A 23,410-nucleotide genomic window follows, 5' to 3' on the forward strand; every position below is an offset into this window, starting at 1 on the left:
ATAAGCCAGGACCGTGGACGCCGGCTCGTGCAACATAGTATATAAAATCGAAATGAGGTGACTAGGGTCCGAGCAGCTAACCACTTCCAGCACAGGAACTGGAGGAAGGGCAGGGAGAGGTTGAGGGAATTGTGTCTGGAAAGCGTGTCTCAGTTGAAGATATCTATAATGCATATGGGGGGGAAGATGGAACTTGGTGGAGAGGGACTCAAAGTTCCTAATATTGCCATTTGTGAGGAGATGAGACAAGAATAAGATTCCGTGTCGTACCCACACATGCACATCTGGTATAGTTTGGAACTCAGGAAGGGAGGCATTACACCACAAGGGGGTGTATTCGTGAAGGTCCGGGAGGGCCAGCTTGCTCGAGACCACATCCCACAGCCTCCGATAGTGATACAACATTGAAGTCCTGCTGTCTCTGCTATCTGCCCCCCGTATACCCGAGACTATGAGAGACAGTGGATCTGTGAGTGCATGGGCCCGAGACGGTGCAAGGAGCGCTAGGAATCTTTCCCTATCAGAAGAATTAAAATGGAAAAAATGAGACAGCTGCGCTGCAATATAGTATAAATTAAAATCAGGGAGAGCCATCCCCCCTAGATTGGTAGCATTCTTCAGTTTCCGCCAGGACAATTTGTGCCTGGAGGATCCCCAGACAAACGGTTTAAGGAGAGATTCCAATTGAAGAAAATACCGGAGTGGGAGATATATCGGGGAATGCCACAAGACATAGAGCAGTTTTGGGAGTAACACCATCTTTATCAGATTGATGCGTCCCATGACCCCCAATGGCAGTCTAGCCCAAGTCTGAGTCCGTGTTTTAACCATGGAAAGGAGAGGTAGTAAGTTGTCCGGGACATAATCAGACGCTCTCGTCGTGACTTGAACTCCCAAGTATTTAATGCGATCCACCCTACACAAGGGGAACTCAAGGCTGTGGGGGACCGACGAGATATCGTCGATGGGCAGGATTTGGGACTTATCCCAGTTAATTTTTAAGCCCGAGAATTGGCCATAGCGGCCAATCAGGGACAACGCTGTATGGAGAGAGGCCTCTGGGTCCGCCAGAAACAGCAGTGTGTCGTCCGCGTACATGCTAATCTTCTCCTCCAAGGGTCCCACGCGAAGGCCGCCTATATCCGGGTGGGTCCTAATAGCAATGGCTAGGGGCTCCGCCACCAGAGCGTACAACAGTGGGGACAACGGACATCCCTGTCGCGTCCCTCTACTAAGAGGGAAAGCAGCAGATGTCCAGCCGTTGGCCAACACCCTGGCCACCGGTGCCTGGTACAGAACCTGCACCCAGCGGACAAAATGCGGGCCAAAGCCAAACCCCTCCAGGCATCTCCAAAGAAACTTCCACTCCACAGAGTCGAAAGCTTTGGCGGTGTCCAAGGACACCACCACTCTGGATCCCACATTATCGTGCGTGGCCTGTAAATTCATAAATAGCCTTCTCAAATTAAAGGAAGTGTTCCTGCCGGGCATGAAGCCCGACTGGTCGGTGTGGATCAGGGAGAGGATGACCTTGTTGACCCGAATGGATAAGAGTTTCGCCAAAATTTTCACGTCAACCTGGAGAAGGGATATAGGTCTGTAGGACTCTGGACGATGCGGATCCTTACCGGGCTTAGGTATTAGAATCACCAGAGCCTCTCTCATGGATGGGGGCAGAGCAGAGGTCTCAAAGATATCTGTAAACAACGCCAACAAGCGTGGGGCCAAGTCTTCAGCGTATGCTGAATAGAATTCTATTGGGAGGCCGTCTAGGCCGGGTGATTTGGCTCTCGAGAATTGCGATATGGCCTCCACGATCTCCTCCACCGTAAGCGGGGCCTCCAAAGACTCTACCTGCTCGGCCGACAATTGGGGGAGTTCTATAGAGGCCAAAAAAGCATTCATTAGAGAATCATCCGCCGGGGCCACAGAAGTGTAAAGATCCCGAAAAAACTCCCTGAACAAATCAGCCACCTGCTCAGGATCAGCGGTCAAAGAACCCTGTGGTGAGCGCAACTTAATCACCACCGGGGGCCTATCTTCGCAATGCACCAGATAAGCCAAGAGTTTACCCGCTCGCTCCCCGTGCTCAACCAGTTTCTGCTTTTGGAAAAATAACTTCCTACGAGCCCTTTCATATTCCATCTGCGCTACCACCCTAGTCACAAGGTTAAGCTGCGCGGCTCCCTCCGGCGTTGGAGCCGCCTGGAAGGCCTGCTCCGCCGCAGCCAGATTGCGCAGAGCGCCGTTATAGCTCTCCACAGACTCAGCCCTGATCTTGTTGATTGCATGTGTTAAATGGGATCTGACATGTAGCTTAAACGTTTCCCAAACCACTGAAGGGGAAGCAGAATGGTCATTCTCCGCAAAAAACTGTCTCCAGACCGATGACACATCCGTCTCCTCAGGAAGAAGCCCGAGCCAATGTGGGTTAAGCCTCCACGCCGGGGGGGGACGGTCACGGCCATAACTAATCTTCACCCAGTAGGGACAGTGATCCGACAAACCCCGAGCCGAGAAACCAGCGTCCAACAGGCGTGGGAGGAGGGAAGGGGAGACCAGGATAAAATCTATGCGAGACATGGACTGACGAGCAGAGGAGTAACAGGAGTAGGCCAGCTTATCAGGGTATGTAGCTCTCCAGGTGTCAAAAAGGTTAAATTCCGTCAACAGTCTAGCAAATCTAGTCGAGGTGGGTAGGGGAGAGGACGGGGGCACCGTATGAAGTCTGTCCAAACTAGGATTCAGGGTATTATTAAAATCCCCCAACCAGAGTACCGGTATGTGGGGGTTTGACATCATAAAATCCAGGCCCTCCATAAGGATAGTAGAGGAAAATGGGGGGGGCACATAATACGCCATAAGTAGGAAAGGTTCCCCATACAGCAGCACAGAAAGAAACACAAATCTACCCTGAGGGTCTACTAGGGATCCCCGGAGCTCAAAATGTACAGTCTTGGCCACGAGTACAGCCACCCCCCGCGAATGGGAAGTGAACATGGAATGGAACGTCCAGCCAATCCACGGGCGACGGAGTGCCATCTGAAGTCTGCCCTCAAGGTGGGTCTCCACCAGCACCACCACATCTGCACGCTGGCTTTTAAGAGAGGTAAACACTGCCGAGCGTTTAATCCTGTCGCCCAGGCCCCGGACGTTCCATGTTAGAAATTTAAGTTGGGCCATTAATCGTTGGTAGCAGCAAGCTGCGCAGGAGCCCCGGGAGTCCCGTGGGACCCACAGTAATAAGAGTTACCATGCATGTTAGGGGAGTAGCCTCGGTCAGGCACAGAGACAGTTGTTCCATAAAAATTGCAAACAGCCGTAGAAAACTGAACAGGGTAAACAATACACATTCCCACAGATACTGATCAATTGTGAACAATAAAGAAAACATTACCCCCCACCCCGCCCTGCACCAACCCAAACATGTGCGGGCATTCAAATCCCATATCCAACCACAACAGAACCCGGACCTGTAAAACTTAAGAAAATAGGGACCATCAGAAAAAACCCCCGCACAAAAATGAGGGGAAAAACAGGTCCAGCATCCGGCCCAGGAAAACAACAGCCTGAGCATATACCCCCACCGTCCACACAGACAATGGAGGAGTGGTTGGTGCGCAGCTCTGCCTAACACAGAGCCCACGGGCGAAACTTCGCTGGGTAGCAAAGACACAGTCGTAGGAAAGCTAGAAAACTGGGTAAGGAGTACCAAAAGTAAGGAAAGAGGAAGAAAAAAGAAGAAAGGGGGAGAAAAAAGTAGAGAAAAGGGGAAGAAAAGAGGGGTTTGGTAAGAGAGAAGAAGAAGAAAAGAGGACTAGGGCCCACCGGCCAAAAAACCCCATGGGCAGCAGTAATCAACAACACACATGGCGTCATAGGAGGATAGAAAGGAGAAGGTAGAAAGAGAGTATGGTCACCGAGGCGAAAAAGGAGGGGAGAGAGAGACACAGAGATATAAAAGGCATACATGTGAGGATATCAAGGCACATAGGAGAACAGCGCGGTCTTCTTCCAGACCAGTGAATGGTTCGTGGACCGGGCAGGATAAAAGTGAGGGAGTTCAAGGCAGCACAGGAGCAGTCATAGTCACCTTCCAGACAAGGGTATGGGATACGCAACCCGGAGAGGGAGCTGCCATGTGAGAGAAATTGCCAATAAGCCTGTCACCAGCGGGTAGTAGAGAAGAGGTAGGGGGGGAGTTCAATTCCGAGCGTCCAAACGTTCCAGCCACGATATGGCAGCCTCCGGATCATCAAAAAAATGAACTCTGTCTCCCCCCTCCACTCGCAAACGAGCCGGGAACAACATAGCATATTTTATGTTCTTGACACGTAGTCTACGTTTGGCTTCAAGGAAGGTCTTGCGCTTTTTCTGCACTTCGGCCGAAAAGTCGGGGAATATTGCAATCCGTCCATTTCCATAAGGGATATTGCCCTTGTCCCTGTTTAAGCGCAAGATGGTGTCTCTATCCCGATAGTTCAACATCTTAGCAATAAAGGTGCGGGGAGGCGCCCCCGGAGGAGGAGGTTTCCCCGATAAACGGTGGGCTCGTTCCACTGTAAATGTGGGGGAGAAGGCCTCGCGCCCATAAGTATCGGTCAGGAGCCGCTCCAGGAAATCCGCCGGGTCCCTGCCCTCTGCCCCTTCCGGGAGACCAATCAGCCTTACATTACACCGCCTCAGTCTATTCTCCATGTCGTCCTGTTTAAGCAAAAGCTGGCTCACCTGGAGCTGGAGATGATCAGAGGCATGCTGCAGGGGGGGCAGGGAATCCTCCACTCCGCTGATCCTTTGTTCAGCCTCGCCGACCCGGTCACGCACCTTCTGTAGGTCCTGGCGGATCAGGGAGATGTCAACTTTGATCTCCTCAATTTTGGCCGTGAGGGAGGTCTGGCAGAGCGAGATCGCATCCAGAACACGGGTCGTGTCCGCAGTCGCCACGCTACCTCCCGCACCCGCCTCGGCGCCATCTTGGGAAGAGCCATCCTTCTCCGGTCGGCGAAATTTGTCGAGTTTAGCCACAGTGTCCGTGGGTTTCTTCGGCGGCGACATGGTGCCTGAGGTACTAGGGCACAAGGAGGGTGCCGTGAAGCCAAAAGTAAGGCCCGGGGTGCAGGATAAATGAGGTTAAAGGATGATCAGCCGGCGGAGCTCTAGTCACTAGCGTCCTACTCCATGCCGCTCCAGGCCACGCCCCCATTGAATTACCTTTTTGATATTCTAGTTTTATTAGACGCACCTGTATGTTGTGTATAATGTACTGTGATTTGAGTTATTCCATTACTTGACCTCTAAGGCGGATTTAAAGGATTGTGTGGTTGAAGAATGATACACTTGGCTCTCTGTGCATTGCTATCCATTTTAGCAACCCTCCACAGCACACAATGGAGCGTTTTAGTACGCCACAACATACAGTTGTGAGTAATTAGTAGGTAGGTTTTGTAGCGTTGAGGACACCTGTGTTGTGATTAGGGTTGCCACCTCATCCCTTTATTCCAGGACACATATTACACAGGTTCTGTGGCTGATTAAGGTGGTAATTAAACTCACTTGGTGCCTTATCTGCATGATATCAGTCTCAGAACCTGTGTAATTAATGTGTGTCCTGGATTAAAGGGATGAGGTGGCAACCCTAGTTGTGATGCACCGACAGCAAATAAATGTAATGCCCTAATGCAATACTTGTTACTTGTGCAGAATTGTTACTCTGGTAATTCCCTACAGATATTAGTCCCCGTTCACACTAAGGCGACCTGGTCGCCTCACAGGTCGCCTCCCATAGGGAAGCTGCGGACCCGTTCTAATAGGAGCGACACAAGTCGCTCCGACTTAGAAAAAGGGTCCGGAGCTTCTTTGGGGCGACCAGGAGGCGACCGCCATAGACTTCAATGTTATGAAGTCCGTGGCGGCCGCTCCGAGGTCGCGGCGCGCTGCTCGCACCGCGACCGCGGAGGTCGCGGTGCGAAGTAGCGTCGCTTGTATGTGAACGGGGCCTTACACAGTAATTACACTGAAGCCAGGTCAACAGTTATACATTTTTTGTTCTCTGTTGGTTAAATTAGTGGGAACACCACATTTTGCTACCAATTGCTTGCAATCTGATGAGTCCACCAAATTCATAAATATCCAACAAAGCAAAACCAAGGTGAAAGTCAATTACTTACCAGTAGATTTTTGGGATGTTCGAGAAAAGGAAGAAAAGAAGAGCAGACAAAGAAAAGCGAATGCAAACACACATAGTATTCAAAATGCCATGCAAACATTTCTCATACAATTAAGCAGAACAAAAAAAACGCTTTAAAAAAAGCAAAAAAAAAAAAAACGGGATTTTGACTTACTGTAAAATACATTTCTCTGATGTTCATTGACGGACACAGCTCCTGGTATTCATAACCATTGGGTTATACTGCCCCTACAGGAGTAGGACACTAGACAGAAAATAATTCTGGCTACACACATGGGCAGTCGCAGAGGGGTATACGCCCTCTCTCTGCTATAGCCACTAAGTTTTGTTACAAGCAGTGTCAGAAGAATAATCCACAGGGGGGTGGGTGCTGTGACTATCTATGAACATCAGAGAAATGGATTTGACAGCAAGTCAAAAATCCCATTTTCTCTTTCACTCATTGATGGACACAGCTCCTGGTATTCATAACCGTTGGGACGTCCCAAAGCATTGTGGGCTGGGAACAACAAAAAAATCCCAAGGCTAAACATTAGCCAACCAGGCAACAGGAGCTCAACCAAGCAACTGGAGCCCACCTGAAAAAAAAACAATACACCCTTAAGAGGATCAGGTCCTCAGCAGCCTGCAAAACCTTGCGGCCAAAGGGAGCACCCGCAGATGCCAACACATTCACCTTATAAAACTTTTTAAAAGTGTGCACCGATGACCAGGTCGCTGCCTTGCAAACCTGCGTCACTGAGGCATGATAACAGAAGGCCCAGGAGGCACTAAGCGCCCTAGTAGAGTGCGCCTTGACAGGGAAAGGAGGAACCTGACCCCTGATGAAATAGGCCTGAACCACCAGTTGTCTGATCCATCTGGAAATGGTCACAGAGGAAGTGGACAACCCTTTTCCAAGTCTGTCCGTGAGCACAAATAGAGAGTCTGACCTCCTGAAAGACTCCATTGCTGCCAAGTACACCCTAATTGCCCGGACCACATCCAAGGCATACAAGGCAATTTCCTTCGGATGTTTAGGCCTGGGACATAGGGAAGGCAACACGTCTTCATTCAAATGAAAATCAGAGACAACCTTTGGAAGGAACGACGTACAGGGGCGAAGAACCACCTTATCCCTGTGAATCACCAGATAAGGTGAACAACAGGATAACGCCCTGCATGCAGACGTGATAGCCAACAAAAAGGCCACCTTCTGGGACAGCATAAGCAGGGTAATCTCCTGAATATTTTCAAAGGGAGGCTACTGTAGAGCTGAAAGCACCAAACTGAAATCCCAAGGCGGCAAAGAAGAAAGGTACGCACCAGAGAGTGTGTGGTCAAAGGTCGTTGGAAGAAGACTGCCAAAGTCAACACCTGGCCAAACGGGAGACGAGGAGGGAGCCGGCACTCAGGGTCTTCCGGGTAGGCTGGCATTAGGGAGAGGCTTGAAACACAACGTCAGGGCACGTGACGTCACCAAAGGGCGGAAGGGAACACAACACTTTTCAGAGCATGCGCCGTTGAAGCTGCAGTTCAAGCCTCTCCCTGGCGCCAGCCTACCCGGAAGACCCTGAGTGCCGGCTCCCTCCTTGTCTCCCGCTAACATCTTTGCCCTGCAGTCTCGGCTTTTGGCTACACAGCACCATGATTACCATCGGTCCCATCAGATGAGCTTTTTTTCAACTTCAATGTGAGTTTACTATTGTGCGCATTATACTTATTAAACTACTGCACTTAGAGGCTTTCTTCCGGTTTCCTTTTTTACCCTCATACATAAGAGTTGAGGTCACTATTCTGAAGAGCTTTGCCCTTTGCTGCTGACCCACCATTAGCCCACCTGGAACTTTTTATGGACCTTGCTTATGGACGTTTTAGGTTGTATTTTTATATATGCTTTTAACCTGTCCCATTTTGTACATATACCTTGAGTGCCAACACCATCTGTGTTTGTTCCCAATCCTTAAAGGCCGGGGACTCTACAACCAGAATCATGGTTGCCTTGTTTAATCTGGAAACGGGACGGTCCACCACCAGTGGCACAGTCCACTTCCTAAGAAGGTACTCTCCTCAAAGGGGTAACATCTAGTAAAGCACTTAGGAACCCCACGAGGATGCTTTGGTCGCCCCCCACTCTTTAGCGACAATTCTGTCAAAATGGGCAGGGAAAGGAAACACCTTTGCCACTCTGGATGGCTTGTGAGTAATAAAGGGGACCTGCGCCTCCGTCACAGCTTCAGCTGCATCCTCCATCTTTAGGTTCTCACACACAGATACAATCCATGCATCCACCAGCGCCTTTTCGTGCGCGGTTGCAGATGCGGAGGACACAGGGTGACCCAAGTCCGTGGCGGCCGAATCAGATTCAGGATCTGATGAGACAGATGAGGCAGAAGAAGGCGGGGGGTTGCTTTTTGCGAAAGCCACCTCCATCCGGGAACACAAAGGGACTCCAGGACTGCCAGCAATGCATGGATGAATGGTTGGGACCTGGGGATCAGGTGGGGAAATGTGCTCCAAAGACTCCATGAGTCACCAGGGGGACCCCACAAAAGGTGTAAAACACTGCTAAGGGACAATCCTCACCACATGGCAGCACCACCCGGTCGCCAGGCACAAAGCACCAAGCAATCCTCAGCAGAGACGGAGAGGGCCCCACCAGACTCACCACTCGCAAAAAACAGGTGCCTGGAGCCACCAGGATAATGCATTACACATGCGGCAATCAGGAAGTAAACTGATCCAGGAATCTGCACCAGGGAATGAGGGGCTCCCACCGCCAAAATCGCCACCCACAGGGATCCACTGTCATGGCCACTGCTATTTTCAATGGCAAACTACTGCAAAATGGCCACCGGACTACACACACATGACCGCCGTGAATAGAAATACACAAGCTACAACAAAGTGTACGTGGAGGGCAGGGGGGGGGGGGGGAGATGAGGGACTTGCCAAGGGGTGGTGCCTGCGGGAAGGAGGGGAACCTGGGGGTCTGCCCGTCCCAAGGAGGGGCCCACATCAACACCAAAACCTTCTAGGGGGAGAGAGGGGATAGCTACTCACCATACCAAGAACCAGGCAGGCACTGTTCCAGACAGAACCCCTCTCCATCGAAAAATCCATCTGTCAGCAAGGAGGAACCGGTCATATGCGACCTTGCAGCGCGTTTAACTTGCAGGCCAGCCCCCGTCCAGTGGGGCTATGTTGAGGCCGACCTTCTGCGGAGCTGAGGTCTGCGTGCGTTCGCTGGCCAGACTGGGTTGACCACTGGATATAGATTATCCAGACTGTTGCCCACTCCGGCAGTTGATTGTAGATCTCATAGGAAAAATCCAGGAGAAAAAAAATTCTATCTAGAAACAAACAAAATTTGCCAAGACCAAAAGATCCCAGCAAGGAACTAGGTCCTTACTCCTGACTATGCAGAAAAAAAACGAGTGGCTATAGCAAAGAGAGTATACCCCCTGTGACTGCCCATGGGTGTAGCCAGAATTATTTTCTGCCTAGTGTCCTATTCCTGTAGGGGCAGTATAACCCAAAAGGTTATGAATACCAGAAGCTATGTCCGTCAATGAACGAAGGAAAAAATTATGCTACATAAAATAAACAGGTTTCTGTTTAAACATTAACACATATACATTGTCAATAGTACCTGAGGGCATAGGGCTTCCAGCTGGCTTGCAGATATGCGAACAAGTTTCACACCTTCCTCATTATTTGATATGGAGCATGCCAAATTGGCCACCTAAAACAGAGAAATCTTTGAAGCTTTTAAGTACCAAACACTGGAAATCCTCCTTAGTCATAACAATGCTGTTGCTTTGGCTCCCAAGAACCTGCCAACACACTGTGGGGAAGGAACTCCTGGGAGATTTCATACTGTAGTTAAGAGATCAAACCAAAAATCATTCATAGAAGTTACATAGCCATGTTAGGGCTTGGCACAAAATTATATTAAATCCCAACTGAATTAACAGTTTAACTCAAATATGTTCAGGTGCATCAAAATAAAAAGGTGTTCAAACGCTAACCGTTCATTTTCTTTAACCTCTTCCAGTCAGCACTTCTGGTTCAGCAACGTACCAGGACATTGCTGTATAATAAGGGTGATATTCTCAGGGATCAGGTATCAGTGTTTAAATGAAAAAAATTAAAAGTAATCCAATTGGCTAAAGAGCCACTGGATTACTTTTACAGGTGGCAAAAGGGGGTCCCCCCCCCCCCCCCCGACCAAAGGGGGAGATGCAGATTTAATTTTCTAGCAGGACTTGGCACCTGCCCACGCTGCTAAATCTATCAATACCTGGTTTAATGATCATGATATCACTATCAAAGATACCTGGGCTTCCATAACACTACAGCAGTGCCACAGGCTGATCGCTTCCAAGCCACAACGCATGAATGCAGTAAATTATGCAAAAGGAGCCCCAATCAAGTATATTATACTGTACATGGGCATACTTTTCAGTAAGCCAACATTCCTGTATTACATTTTTTTTTAAAATTGGTCTTATGTAATATTCAAATTTTCTGAGATACTGAATTTTGGGTTTTCACTAAGCCATAATCGTCAAAATTAAAAGAAAGAAATACTTAAACTATATGAGATGCATTACAGATGTGTGTAATGCATCTGTAATGCATCTATATAAAATAGGAGTCACTTTTTGAATTGAATATATATATATACACAGTGCCTTGCAAAAGTATTCGGCCCCCTTGAACTTTGCGACCTTTTGCCACATTTCAGGCTTCAAACAAAGATATAAAACTAATTTTTTGTGAAGAATCAACAACAAGTGTGACACAATCATGAAGTGGAACGCAATTTATTGGATATTTCAAACTAACAAATAAAAAACTGAAAAATTGGGCGTGCAAAATTATTCAGCTCCCTTAAGTTAATACTTTGTAGCGCCACCTTTTGCTGCGATTACAGCTGTAAGTCGCTTGGGGTATGTCTCTATCAGTTTTGCACATCAAGAGACTGAAATTTTTGCCCATTCCTCCTTGCAAAACAGCTCGAGCTCAGTGAAGTTGGATGGAGAGCGTTTGTGAACAGCAGTTTTCAGTTTTTTCCACAGATTCTCTTTTGGATTCAGGTCTGGACTTTGACTTGGCCATTCAAACACCTGGATATGTTTATTTGTGAACCATTCCATTGTAGAATTTGCTTTATGTTTTGGATCATTTTCTTGTTGGAAGACAAATCTCCGTCCCAGTCTCAGGTCTTTTGGAGACCATCAGGTTTTCTTCCAGAATGGTCCTGTATTTGGCTCCATCCATCTTCCCCATCAATTTTAACCATCTTCCCTGTCCCATTTGAAGAAAAGCAGGCCCAAAACATGATGCTGCCACCACCATGTTTGACAGTGGGGATGGTGTGTTCAGGGTGATGAGCTGTGTTGCTTTTACGCCAAACATAACGTTTTGCATTGTTGCCAAAAAGTTTGATTTTGGTTTCATCTGACCAGAGCACCTCCTTCCACATGTTCGTTGTGTCTCCCAGGTGGCTTGTGGCAAACTTTAAACAACACTTTTTACGGATATCTTTAAGAAATGGCTTTTTTCTTGCCACTCTTCCATAAAGGCCAGATTTGTGCAGTATATGACTGATTGTTGTCCTATGGACAGAGTCTCCCACCTCAGCTGTAGATCTCTGCAGTTCATCCAGAGTGATCATGCGCCTCTTGGCTGCATCTCTGATCAGTCTTCTCCTTGTATGAGCTGAAAGTTTAGAGGGACGGCCAGGTCTTCGTAGATTTGCAGTGGTCTGATACTCCTTCCATTTCAATATTATCGCTTGCACAGTGCTCCTTGGGATGTTTAAAGCTTGGGAAATCTTTTTGTATCCAAATCCGGCTTTAAACTTCTCCACAACAGTATCTCGGACCTGCCTGGTGTGTTCCTTGTTCTTCATGATGCTCTCTGCGCTTTAAACGGACCTCCGAGACTATCACAGTGCAGGTGCATTTATACAGAGACTTGATTACACACAGGTGGATTCTATTTATCATCATTAGTCATTTAGGTCAACATTGGATCATTCAGAGATCCTCACTGAACTTCTGGAGAGAGTTTGCTGCACTGAAAGTAAAGGGGCTGAATAATTTTGCACGCCCAATTTTTCAGTTTTTTATTTGTTAAAGTTTGAAACATCCAATGAATTTCGTTCCACTTCATGATTGTGTCCCACTTGTTGTTGATTCTTCCCAAAAAATTACAGTTTTATATCTTTATGTTTGAAGCCTGAAATGTGGCAAAAGGTTGCAAAGTTCAAGGGGGGCGATTACTTTCGCAAGGCACTGTATACACATACATACACACACACACACACACACACACGCACAGTGTTTGGCATAAAAAAGAGCACACCTTTCCAAAAGTAAGCTTTTAATCAATATCTCAATGAACACAAGAACAATTTCCAAAAATGTTGAGAACACTGAGTTTTATAGAACATTTATTTAGCTCATTATATGAAAGTAAGGCTAACAATATAGCTTGGGATTACAAAATCTTCAGGTTTTACCCAAATTAGTTGATGCAAAAATGAATACACCCCACAACATCTAGTATTTTGTATGAATTCCATGATTTGCAAGGACAGCACCAAGCCTTCTAGGCATTGATGAACAAGTTGGTGACATATTGCAACATCTACCTTTTTTTCATTCTTCAAGAACAACGCCTTTTAGTGCCTGGATGCTGGATGGAGAGTGATGCTCAACTTGTCTCTTCAGAATTCCCAATAGGGGTTCCATTGGGTTCAGATCAGGTGACCTACTTGGCCACTAAATAACTTTCAACCGATTCTTCCTTAAAAAATGCTACAGTGGCCTTAAATGTGTGTTCTGGAACATTGTCATGTTGGAAAAGTGCACGACTACCAAGGGCATGGAGTGATGGTAGCATCTGCTCTTTCAATACAGAGCAGTCCATCAGTGAATTCAAGATACCATCAATGAAATGCAGCTCCCCGAAACCAGCAGTACTCATGCAGCCCCACAGAAGGACGCTGCCACCATCACTGTAACCATGCATTTTTATTTGCACTCCTCACCTTTGCAAGGCCATACAGTTTTGAAGCCATGAGTTCCAAAAACGTTTATCATGGTCCCATCACTCCAGAGTACAGAGTTCCAGTAATCATCTTTTTCAGCATGGGCCCTGGCAAATTCTAGGCAGGCATTTTGTGCATGGGCTTTAGGAAAGGTTACCTTCATGGACGACACTCATGCATGCCATTCCTCTGCAGCGTACTCCGTATTGTGCCAGGGCCACAATGACCCCAGTTTGGCTTTCCATTTCTTTAGCTAACTGCAGTGAACGAGCATGGTGATTTTCTTCAACCCTTCTCTTCAGAAGATGCTCCTGTCGAGGTGTTAGCTTCCGTGAATGGCCTGAGATGGTTGCAGTTCCATCTTAGTTAAATTTGTGTATCACTCTTGCTACAGTATTCTGAGCTTCGTAAAATGTTGCTGATCATCTTGTAGCCTTCACTTTGTTGTGTAAAGAAATTATTTTCTTTCTCAGTCCATGTGACATTTCTCTTCCATGACAGCATGAAATGGGAAGGGGTTTTCTTTATTAAGTAACACCCTTTTATAATCAACTGTCTGTTGGGACACCCGTTTAATAAATAATTAAATTCACCTGTAGTTGAATTCTTGTTTATTATGATTTTGTCTAAAATTTAGCTTTGCTTCTAAGACTTTCATTAGGGTGTATACATTTTTGCAACATGGTCTTGGATGAATTTGTTAGTAAAAATACTTCTCTGTGTGTGCAAATTAACAAATCTTAGTTGCAATCAATGGCCAGCATTTGTAGCAGTATTTTGTAGTATAGTGTCCCATAGAAAATAAAAATTCAGAAATGAAAATAAAGGTTTTCTGATGATTCTGTTGGGGATTGTCAGAACTGGCCCCGGACTGGATATGCTATCTCTCGCCGGGAGAGCTTTAACCACTTGCCTACAAGTGCACTTTCACCCCCTTCCTGCCCAGGCCAATTTTCAGCTTTCAGCGCTCTCACGCTTTGAATGACAATTGCGCTGTCATGCTACACTGCACCCATATTAAATTTTTATCCTTTTTCTCACACAAATAGAGCTTTCTTTTGGTGGTATTTAATCACCTCTGGGTTTTTTATTTCTTACAAAAAAAAAGACAGAAAATTTTGAAAAAAAAAAAAAAAAAAAGTTTCTTATTTTCTGTGAGTAAATTTTGAAAATAAATATATTTTTCTCCTTCACTGATGGGCACTGATAGGCTACACTGATGGGGTGGCACTGATGAGGAGGTACTAATATGCTGCACTGATGAGCACTGATAGGCGGCACTGCTGGGCACTGAGAGGCGGCTCTGATGGGCAGCACCATCAGTGCCCACACTCAGTGCCCATAGTGCTGCTAGTCAGTGCCTAGATGAGCAGGCACTGACTGGCAGCACTATGGGCACTGATGGCGGGCAGTTATGGCATTTTATTTCCCTCATGTGTAATCAGGGCACTGGTGATCAGTGCCCTGATTACATTTCTCTGTGTCCCCTATGAGGAGGAGCCGCTGATCGGCTCTCCTCTTCCTCACACGCAGTCTCTGTGTGAGGAAGGAGAGCTTGCAATCATGAGATCATCTCTCATTGGATGTTCTGATCACGTGGCAAATGGCCGCTGTGATTGGCCATTCACCACGATCTGTGATTGGCTGTGTCCAAGGGACACAGCCCACACAGATTTTCCCCGATGCGGGCGCGCGGGAAGCCTGTTACTGGGAGGCCGTTTAAAGACGGCCTCCCGGAAATTAGAGCCCACGCTGTAGCCGTATTTCAGCTATAGCGCGGGCGGGAACTGGTTAAAGCAGACCAGCCACATACATGTGGTTATATGTAAACAGATTATTGTGCTGACAGCGCCCTCCCAGCACAGTAACTGAAGTGTCAAGAAAAGCTCCTGATGCATACTTGTGATCAGGACCTTTTAGATCATGTGACCACCAATCACATGACCAGAATGCCTGCCTCCATGTCCTGACATTTTGATCCATATTTTGAGGGCGGGAGGTGGAAGTGGAAAGGGATAAAAAGTAGCTACAGTGTAAAGAAAAAAAAAACATGTTCTTTGAAAGCATGCTGCAGTGAAGGACCCTTTCTTTCAAATTGCAAGCACTGGTCTCTCTGCAGCGGTCCAATACACCCCCTGCTGAGTCAGAGCTAGCTCTCCAATTTACTACAGCATGAGCTTCTCCAGGTGTGTCTGTGTTTGAGGTCTTTTTAGAACACCTTTTGTTTTGATTCACCTAGAATATATTTAGACAAAATTAAACTTAACTTAAGGTTTAACTGGGCTTTAATCTTCATTTGACAACATAATTACATAATTTGTAAGGTTGAATAAATGAATAAAAACGCCAGTCCATCCAGTTCAATCTGAGTGTGTGTGTGTGTGTGTAACATTTTCCATATTCCTGATATCCCTGTAGATTACACTCACTAAGAAACACATCTAAAAGATTTTTTGTTTATTTTAAATTTCTTTACACTCTGCTGACACCACCACATGGGGAAGGGAGTACCACATCCTTACCGCTCTAACAGTAAAGAACCCTAGGCGGCTCAAGACTAAACCACTGCTCATCACCCTTTACCGTGTGCCTGAATGTCCCAATGCTAGAGGCACCATTTAAAGATTCGTATATTGCAAGATATGGATTCTCTCCAGTTCAAACACATCCTTCTGGATCACATACACAAGATGTAGCCAAACCAGGGTTTTGTAAAGTGGTCGAACAACAGTCTTATCTTTGCAGTAAAAGCCTTTTTAAGGCATGCAAATAGTCTGCTAGCCTTGCTTGCTGCAGTTTGGTATTGCATGTAATTACTGAATCTGGGGTACTAGGACCCCTAGGTCCTTTTCCATCCTCGATTCTCCCAGGAGGTTCTCCTCCTAGCAAGTAACTTGCATACATATTTTTAACTCCCAATTTTTATTATTAAACCTAAAATTTCCTATTTAGCTCCCCACGCCCCTATTTTCTCAACCATTATATCAAGCTCTATATTGTTTATGAACAAGTTAAAGAGAATTCGCCCCAGGACAGAGTTCTGAGGTACCCCGCTCAACTCTAGCACATTCAGAAAGTTTGCCAATAATCACCAACCTCTGGATGAGCTCTTGTAACTATTTTTCTATCCAGGTACCCCTGATATCAACGTCATTAGACTTTAATTTGTAAATGAAGCCTTTATGTGTTACTGTATCATATGCCTTAACCAAATCTAGATACAAATTCCTCTATACAAATTACAACTTTCTACCTCTCAGAATGTTAAAAAGGTTGGTCTGGCGAGAACCATCATTCTTTAATGTTGCTTGCTACTAATGATGTTTTCATAAGCAAACTTTAGTTGCTTATCATTCCTTCCAATAATTTACATGCTATTTATGTTAGCCTAAAAAATCTGTGGTTTCTAAGTGTATATCTTCGCCTTTTTTGAATATTCAATGGAGGAGAAGAATGTATTTCTAAGTGCTGTCTTCTCACTGTCACTTTTGACCAGGTTCCCATGATCATCTTATGGGACCAATATATTCTGACCTAGCTATTAAAATATTTCTGAAAAACTGGGGGGATTTTTGTGTTTTACTTTTCTAAGCAATGTTGCTGTTGTAAACTATTTTAGCTGCTCTGGTTGTGTTCGTGCAATTTCTTGTGGTATTCTTTGCAGTTTTTGAATGCCAATGGTGATCCTTTAGTCCTATTTTTTTTTTTTTTTTTAAAAGGACCTCTTTTCCTGTTAATCTTTTTTACCTTCATATTTATCCATTCCGGTTTCACTTTAGTTTATTTGGCATTCGTCAGTGCATTCTAACAGACAGAAAATACATTGTTTATAATGTCCATAAAGCATGCACACTTTTCTTCAGTGTTCTTTGTTGAAATAAATTTATTCCATTTAGTATCATCTAGTATTGAGCTCAGCTTAGTAGTTGTCTCTTCTGAATTAAATGTTTTTGTCCTATCCTCACGTTTCGGATAACTATAAATTTATGGCAAATTTAATTACTCTGTGGTTACTTTTACCTAAATGATTCCTTACTTCCACATCTGCAATCCGCTCTGTGCTCTGTGATGATTACATCCAGCACAGCATTATTTCTAATTTGGGCTTGCACCATTTGACTCATGAAATTGTTATTACATTCAAGAAATGATTAACCTTGGTTGAGTATGCCCAATCAATACTGGGAGAATTGGAAGTCCTCTAAGAATATAACATTGCCCTGCCTCTCCTAACTGTGAAAGTAGATGAGTCTGCTCTTTTTTCTTAATGTTAGAGGGCCTAACACATACCCCAACAAGCAATTTTCCATTTGTTTCGTCCCTTTGAAGCTGCAGCCACAAAGACTCCACCTCCATTAACGATGTCATCCTTCACATTCACTATCAAATTGCTCTACACATACAGGCACACCATTCCCCCAGCTACCTACCCTGTCCCTCTAATACAGGGAGTACCCCTGGACAGTCGCAAGCCAGTCATATGAACTGTCGAATCAGGTTTATGATATTCCCACAAGGTCAAAGTCCTCCTTATTTAGCAGACGTTCTAGTTCTTCCATCTTTATAAAGATTCTAGCATTTGTGTACATGAAATACATTTTTCACAAACGTATACCAATTTATCCATGCACACTTTTGAATAACTGTTAGATTCAGCAAGTGTACTAGCATTGGCCACTTTAGTTTCTCTTATCATCTGGTTTGAAAACTGGGAAAATAGAATTGTCAATTTACCACATCTGGAATATAGACTGCAGATAGGCTGGAATATATGTAGTTCTGCTACATTGCAATACTGGGAAAGCATTCCGCAGCTAACATAACCAAAAGCAGTCTGGAAAGCGAACCGAGTGCCTGAGGGTCTTATTCAGGCTCACCCTACAATGTGCAGTCCAGAGGAGTCTGGTGACAGTACAACCCAAATGGTTTCTGAATTTCTGTGTGCCTCAATGGACCAGAGAGAAGTTTATTAAACACAAGCATCAGAAATGCCTACAGCACTGTCCTACACACACAGCACATTAAGCTCAATTATATATATATATACATACACACACACACACACACACACACACACAGTATATAACAAAAGAGTACACCCCTCACATTTTTTTAAATATTTTATTATATCTTTTTATGTGACAACACTGAAGAAATTACACTTTGCTACAATGTAAAGTAGTGAGTGCACAGCTTGTAAAACAGCGTAAATTTGCTTTCCCCTCAAAATAACACACAGCCATTAGTGTCTAAACCGATGGCAACAAAAGTGAACATGTCCAAATTGGGCCCAATTAGCCATTTTCCCACCCCGGTGTCATGTGACTCAGTGTTACAAGGTCTGTAAAAAGGTGTGTTAAATTTTACCTTTTTGGTTCAGATGGTGTCAAGCGTGTGTGGCGGCAACCAGGTGAGGCAAACAAAGACAAGTGTGTCTTGCCTACAGTCAAGCATGGTGGTGGGAGTGTCATGGTCTGGGGCTGCATGAGTGCTGCTGGCACCGGGGAGCTACAGTTCATGGAGGGAACCATGAATGCCAACATGTACTGTGACCTAATGAAGCAGAGCACGATACTCTCCCTTTGGAGATTGGGCCGCAGGGCAGTATTGCAACAAGATAACGACCCCAAGATACACCTCCAAGATGACCACTGCCTTGGTAAAGACGCTGAGGGTAAAGGTGATGGACTGGCCAAGCATGTCTCCAGACCTAAACCCTATTGAGCATCTGTGGGGCATCCAGAAACGGAAAGTGGGGCGCTATGATGTCGTCATGGAGGAGTGGAAGAGGACTCCAGTAGCAAACTGTGAAGCTCTGGTGAACTCCATGCCCAAGAGGGTTAAGGCAGTGCTGGAAAATAATGATGGCCACTCAAAATATTGACACTTTGGGCCCAATTTGTACTTCGGGGTGTGCTCACTTTTGTTGCCAGCGGTTTAAACATAAATGGCTGTGTTTTGAGTTGTTTTGAGGGGACATCAAATTTACACTGTAGCAAAGTGTAATTTCTTTAGTGTTGTCACATGAAAAAATAGAATAAAAGATTTACAAAAATGTGAGGGGTGTACTCACTTTTGTGGGATACGGTGTATGTATATGTGTGTATGTAAGTATGTAAGTATGTATGTATATAATACAAGCAGCCACAGTAGCTAAGTAGTGAATACAGTACATTAAACTTCATTACCTGCTGTGATGCAGGCATGTCAGCAGTGCTTTCCTTTACAGTGTTGGGGGATGTCATTATTTTTGAACGCAAAAGTGTGTGCATGGTGCCCTTTTTATTTTATTCATCTAATGTACCTCAATCAGCTTGTTTGCATGTTCTCGGAACACCTGGGCATATTCTTTAACTTCTTTTTCGTTTCCATTCTTTGCTGCTTCAATCAGAACAAGAAGTGGAACATTGGTCTCCAGGAAGGAATCAGAAACATGATCCATGACAGCTTTACGCAGCTGATGGGAAGAACAAACAGATAGGGTGTGTAAAAAAGTATGCACAACTATCTTACAACAGTGCAGAACTAATACTCTTAGCCAGGGAGCATATTAATTTGTCACAAACCTGAGAAAATCAGACTAAACCTACAATGTGATAAATGCATAAGCAAATGGATATCTTCAATTAAAAGTGCATGGAAACAAGAAAAAAAAAAAAAAATCTGTAGATATAAGCATAGGCAGTTCAAGTATGCAAATCTTGACTTTTCCTGTCAAGCTTGCCACGCTCTATCAGCCAGCAAATTCAACCATCAACATTAATTCCTACTTTTTAGGTAATTAAATACATAATTAAAGCATTTGTTGTTATCGGTAATCCAACACTAACAGGATATTCCTGAGCACCATTATAAAGGGGTATTGTCTCAACTGACATTTTTCAGGGGTTTTTTTCATGTTAAAAAAGGAGAAAGGCTGGTGCCATGGAAGTCGGCTAAAAAATGGATTTTTGTAAAATCTTACCGTAAAATCCTTTTCTCTTAGCTCATCGACAGACGTAGTCCTCGGTGATACACCACCTTCGGGTTATGTTACCTCCGCAGGAGCAGGACTAGACAGGAAATTAAAAAGCTCTGGCCACACCCTAGGGGCAGTCCCAGAGGGTATATCCTCTCTCTCTCTGCCTCAGCAAATCAGTTATGTGAAAAAGCAGTGCTTAGAGAATTTAACCCAACCCAACTCCAAAACAGAGGGGCGGGGACTACGTCTGTCGATGAGCTAAGAGAAAAGGATTTTACGGTAAGATTTTACAAAAATCCATTTTTCTCTAGCGCTCATCGACAGACGTAGTCCTCGGTGATACACCACCTTCGGGACGTCCCAGAGCAGTATCACAACTGAGGGGTGGGAAAATGGAAATCAAATCCCAATCTAGAAGGCCCAACCGGTGCCAACTAGAAGTTTACAATGCTCATCCTTAATGATGAGACTCAACCAAAAAAAAGAGAAAACAATTTTTTTTTTTTTTTCAAACAGAAAAAAACCCTCGAGGTAGACCACCGGTCTCCTCAAATTGCGGCCTGCAAAACCTTGCGGCCAAATGAGGCATCCGCCGATGCCGTCACATCAATTTTATAGAATTTTGTAAAGGTATGTACCGACGACCAGGTGGCCGCCTTACATACCTGGACCACTGAAGCCTGATGGCGAAAGGCCCAGGAAGTACTGAGCGCTCGAGTGGAGTGCGCCCTAACAGGGAACGGAGGACTCTGACCCTTAATAGAATAAGCCTGTACCACCGTTTGTCTAATCCATTTGGCAATGGTCGCGGCAGATGCAGGCAAACCCTTTCTGGGGCCATCCGTGATCACAAAAAGTGAATCCGTCTTATGGAATGATTCCGTAGCTTTCAGGTATACCCTGATTGCCCGAACCACATCTAAGGAATGCAACGCATGTTCCCGATGATGCTTGGGCTGAGGACACAAGGAAGGTAGTACAATATCTTCATTCAGATGAAAATCTGAAACCACCTTGGGAAGAAAAGATGGCTTAGGATGAAGTACTACCTTATCCCTATGAATCACTAGGTATGGTGACTGGCATGATAATGCAGCCAGTTCTGACACCCTGCGAGCAGAAGTAATAGCCACCAAGAAGGCCACCTTCTGGGATAGAGTAAGCAAGGGAATCTCCCTGATGTTTTCAAAGGGAGGTTTCTGTAGAACCGACAAAACCAAATTAAGATCCCAGGGCGGTAAGGGCGCGCGGACTGGAGGAGCCAGGTGCCGCACCCCCTGGATGAAATTCCGCACCAAGGATTTGGTAGCTAAAGGCTTCTGAAAGAAGATTGCTAATGCTGAAACTTGACCCTTGATGGTGCTCAAGGCTAGCTTCTGCTCAACCCCTTGTTGCAAAAAGGCCAATATTCGAGTCACCGAATAGGTACGTGGAGGAAATCCTAAAGATTCGCACCACGCAATATAAGTCTTCCATGTGTGATAGTAGACTTTGCTGGAAGTCGCTTTCCTTGCTTTAATAAGGGTAGGAATGACTGAAGTAGACAAACCTCTGTCCTTCAGTACTTGGGTCTCAATGGCCAGGCCATTAAAACCAGCGACTGTAAAACACGAAGGTAAATTGGTCCTTGAGACCACAGACACTCCCTGAGACGAAGTTCCCACGGAACGTCTGCGACTAACATGTCCAAGTCGGCCAGGCCGGCTTGAGGAGGCCAGCCTAGAATTTCTAGGACCACTGGCGCTGATTGGATCTGAACCAGGCGTCCCTAGAGCTATCTGGCCCCGACCATCCGAGAAAGTCTGGTCGTTTTCTGTTCCCACACATTTATCAGATACCTGATAGTTATCAGGAAAGGTGATCTTTTCTGGTTGAACCTCAGGGACCGAAGTCACCCGACTAGAGGCTACTTGGCCTATCTGGTCAACCAGATCCGATTCCTGTGAGGTATCGGGACTAATCTTAGGAAAAGGTAAAGGAAAAGATCTTTTCAGGGAACGGTAACTACCGCTTCCTGTGGTACTTAAATGTTGGAAGGGAAGAATCGCACCGGTAGTAGTGGTAGATGCTCGATCTAATGTCCTGAATACCGGTGAAAACGTCCCCCCACCCTGAAACCGGGTGGGGGCGCACCTTCAGGCTGTGTACTCCTTTGCTTCGGGTTTGGCTGGGTTGGTCCCCTTCTTGAACCCTCCTGGAGGAGTCTTGCCTTTCCCGCTAGTACCAGCCGGGCGCCCTTTATGGGCGGTAAAGAAAGGTCCTCGCTTGTTGCGAGGTCCCTTAGCTTTTGCAGCCTGTGGCAAAAAAGTGCTCTTGCCCCCAGTGGCATCCTTAATGATTTCATCTAGGTTGGCTCCAAATAGACGATTCCCCTGAAAGGGGAGATTGGTCAAGGTCTTTTAGGAACCTAGGTCAGCTGACCAGCATTTTAACCACAGCACACGTCTGAGGATCACTGCTAACTTAGATGCATGCCCTAATAGGGGAGTAGTGTCCAAGGCTGCGTCACAGATAAACCGTAGCCCTTGTATGATCTGTTCCATCAAATCAGATGTCTCCTGGGGAATATCTTTTCCCCTAAGATCTTGGCGTACCATTTTCGCCCATTCCGTAAGTGTCTGGGAAACTAGACCAATAACGATTACTGGTCTAAATGCTGACCCTATCAGAGAAAAGATGCGGGACTCTGCTTCTATCTTTCGATCCACCGGATCCTTAAAGGACGAAGTGTCCTCCACTGGAATAACCGTGGCTTTGTTCAGCCTGGAAATAGGCGGATCCACGACTGGTGGTACCGTCCATTTCTTAATGATGGATTCCTCAAACGGATAGCGTCTAGCAATACGCTTGGAAATAGTAAAGGTACGTTTAGAATGCTCCCATTCTCCTTTAATCTGATTACCAAAACATTTAGGTACAGGAAAAGCCTTCGCCGTCTTGATGGGCTTATTAGTCCCAAAAGGCCTCTCTGTTTCAGTTGCCTCTGCCGGTAAAGCCTCAAGTTTTAAGGTTTCTTGCACTGCCACAACTAGTGCGTCCACCAATGCTTCTTCCTGAATTATAGCAAGAGAAGAAGCGTCCTCCTCACTGTCTGAGGGGGCTTTACCTGGGATAACAGCCCTTGCAGAGGAACCTGCAACTGCCGTGACCATCTCTGAATCTGAGTCAGAGGTGTCAGATGGTATAGGGGTAGGCGGGGGTCGCTTCCTTGACCCCCGTC

General features: G+C 45.7%; 1 protein-coding gene across 1 annotated transcript in view; it reads right to left on the reverse strand.

Annotated features, from left to right (window-relative positions):
• The window catches only part of CTNNA1 (catenin alpha 1), a 342,634-nt gene that overhangs the window by 139,899 nt on the left and 179,325 nt on the right, over positions 1-23,410 (reverse strand). Inside the window, exons 9-10 of the mRNA XM_082255676.1 lie at positions 19,534-19,686; positions 9,819-9,911 (exon numbers count right to left, since the gene is read on the reverse strand). Of these exons, the coding sequence (XP_082111802.1) occupies positions 9,819-9,911; positions 19,534-19,686 (246 nt within the window). The remainder of the gene's footprint in view (positions 1-9,818; positions 9,912-19,533; positions 19,687-23,410) is intronic.

The sequence above is a fragment of the Pelophylax lessonae genome (genome assembly GCF_965119305.1).
Source record: "Pelophylax lessonae genome assembly, chromosome: 4".
Taxonomy (NCBI): Eukaryota; Metazoa; Chordata; class Amphibia; order Anura; family Ranidae; genus Pelophylax; species Pelophylax lessonae.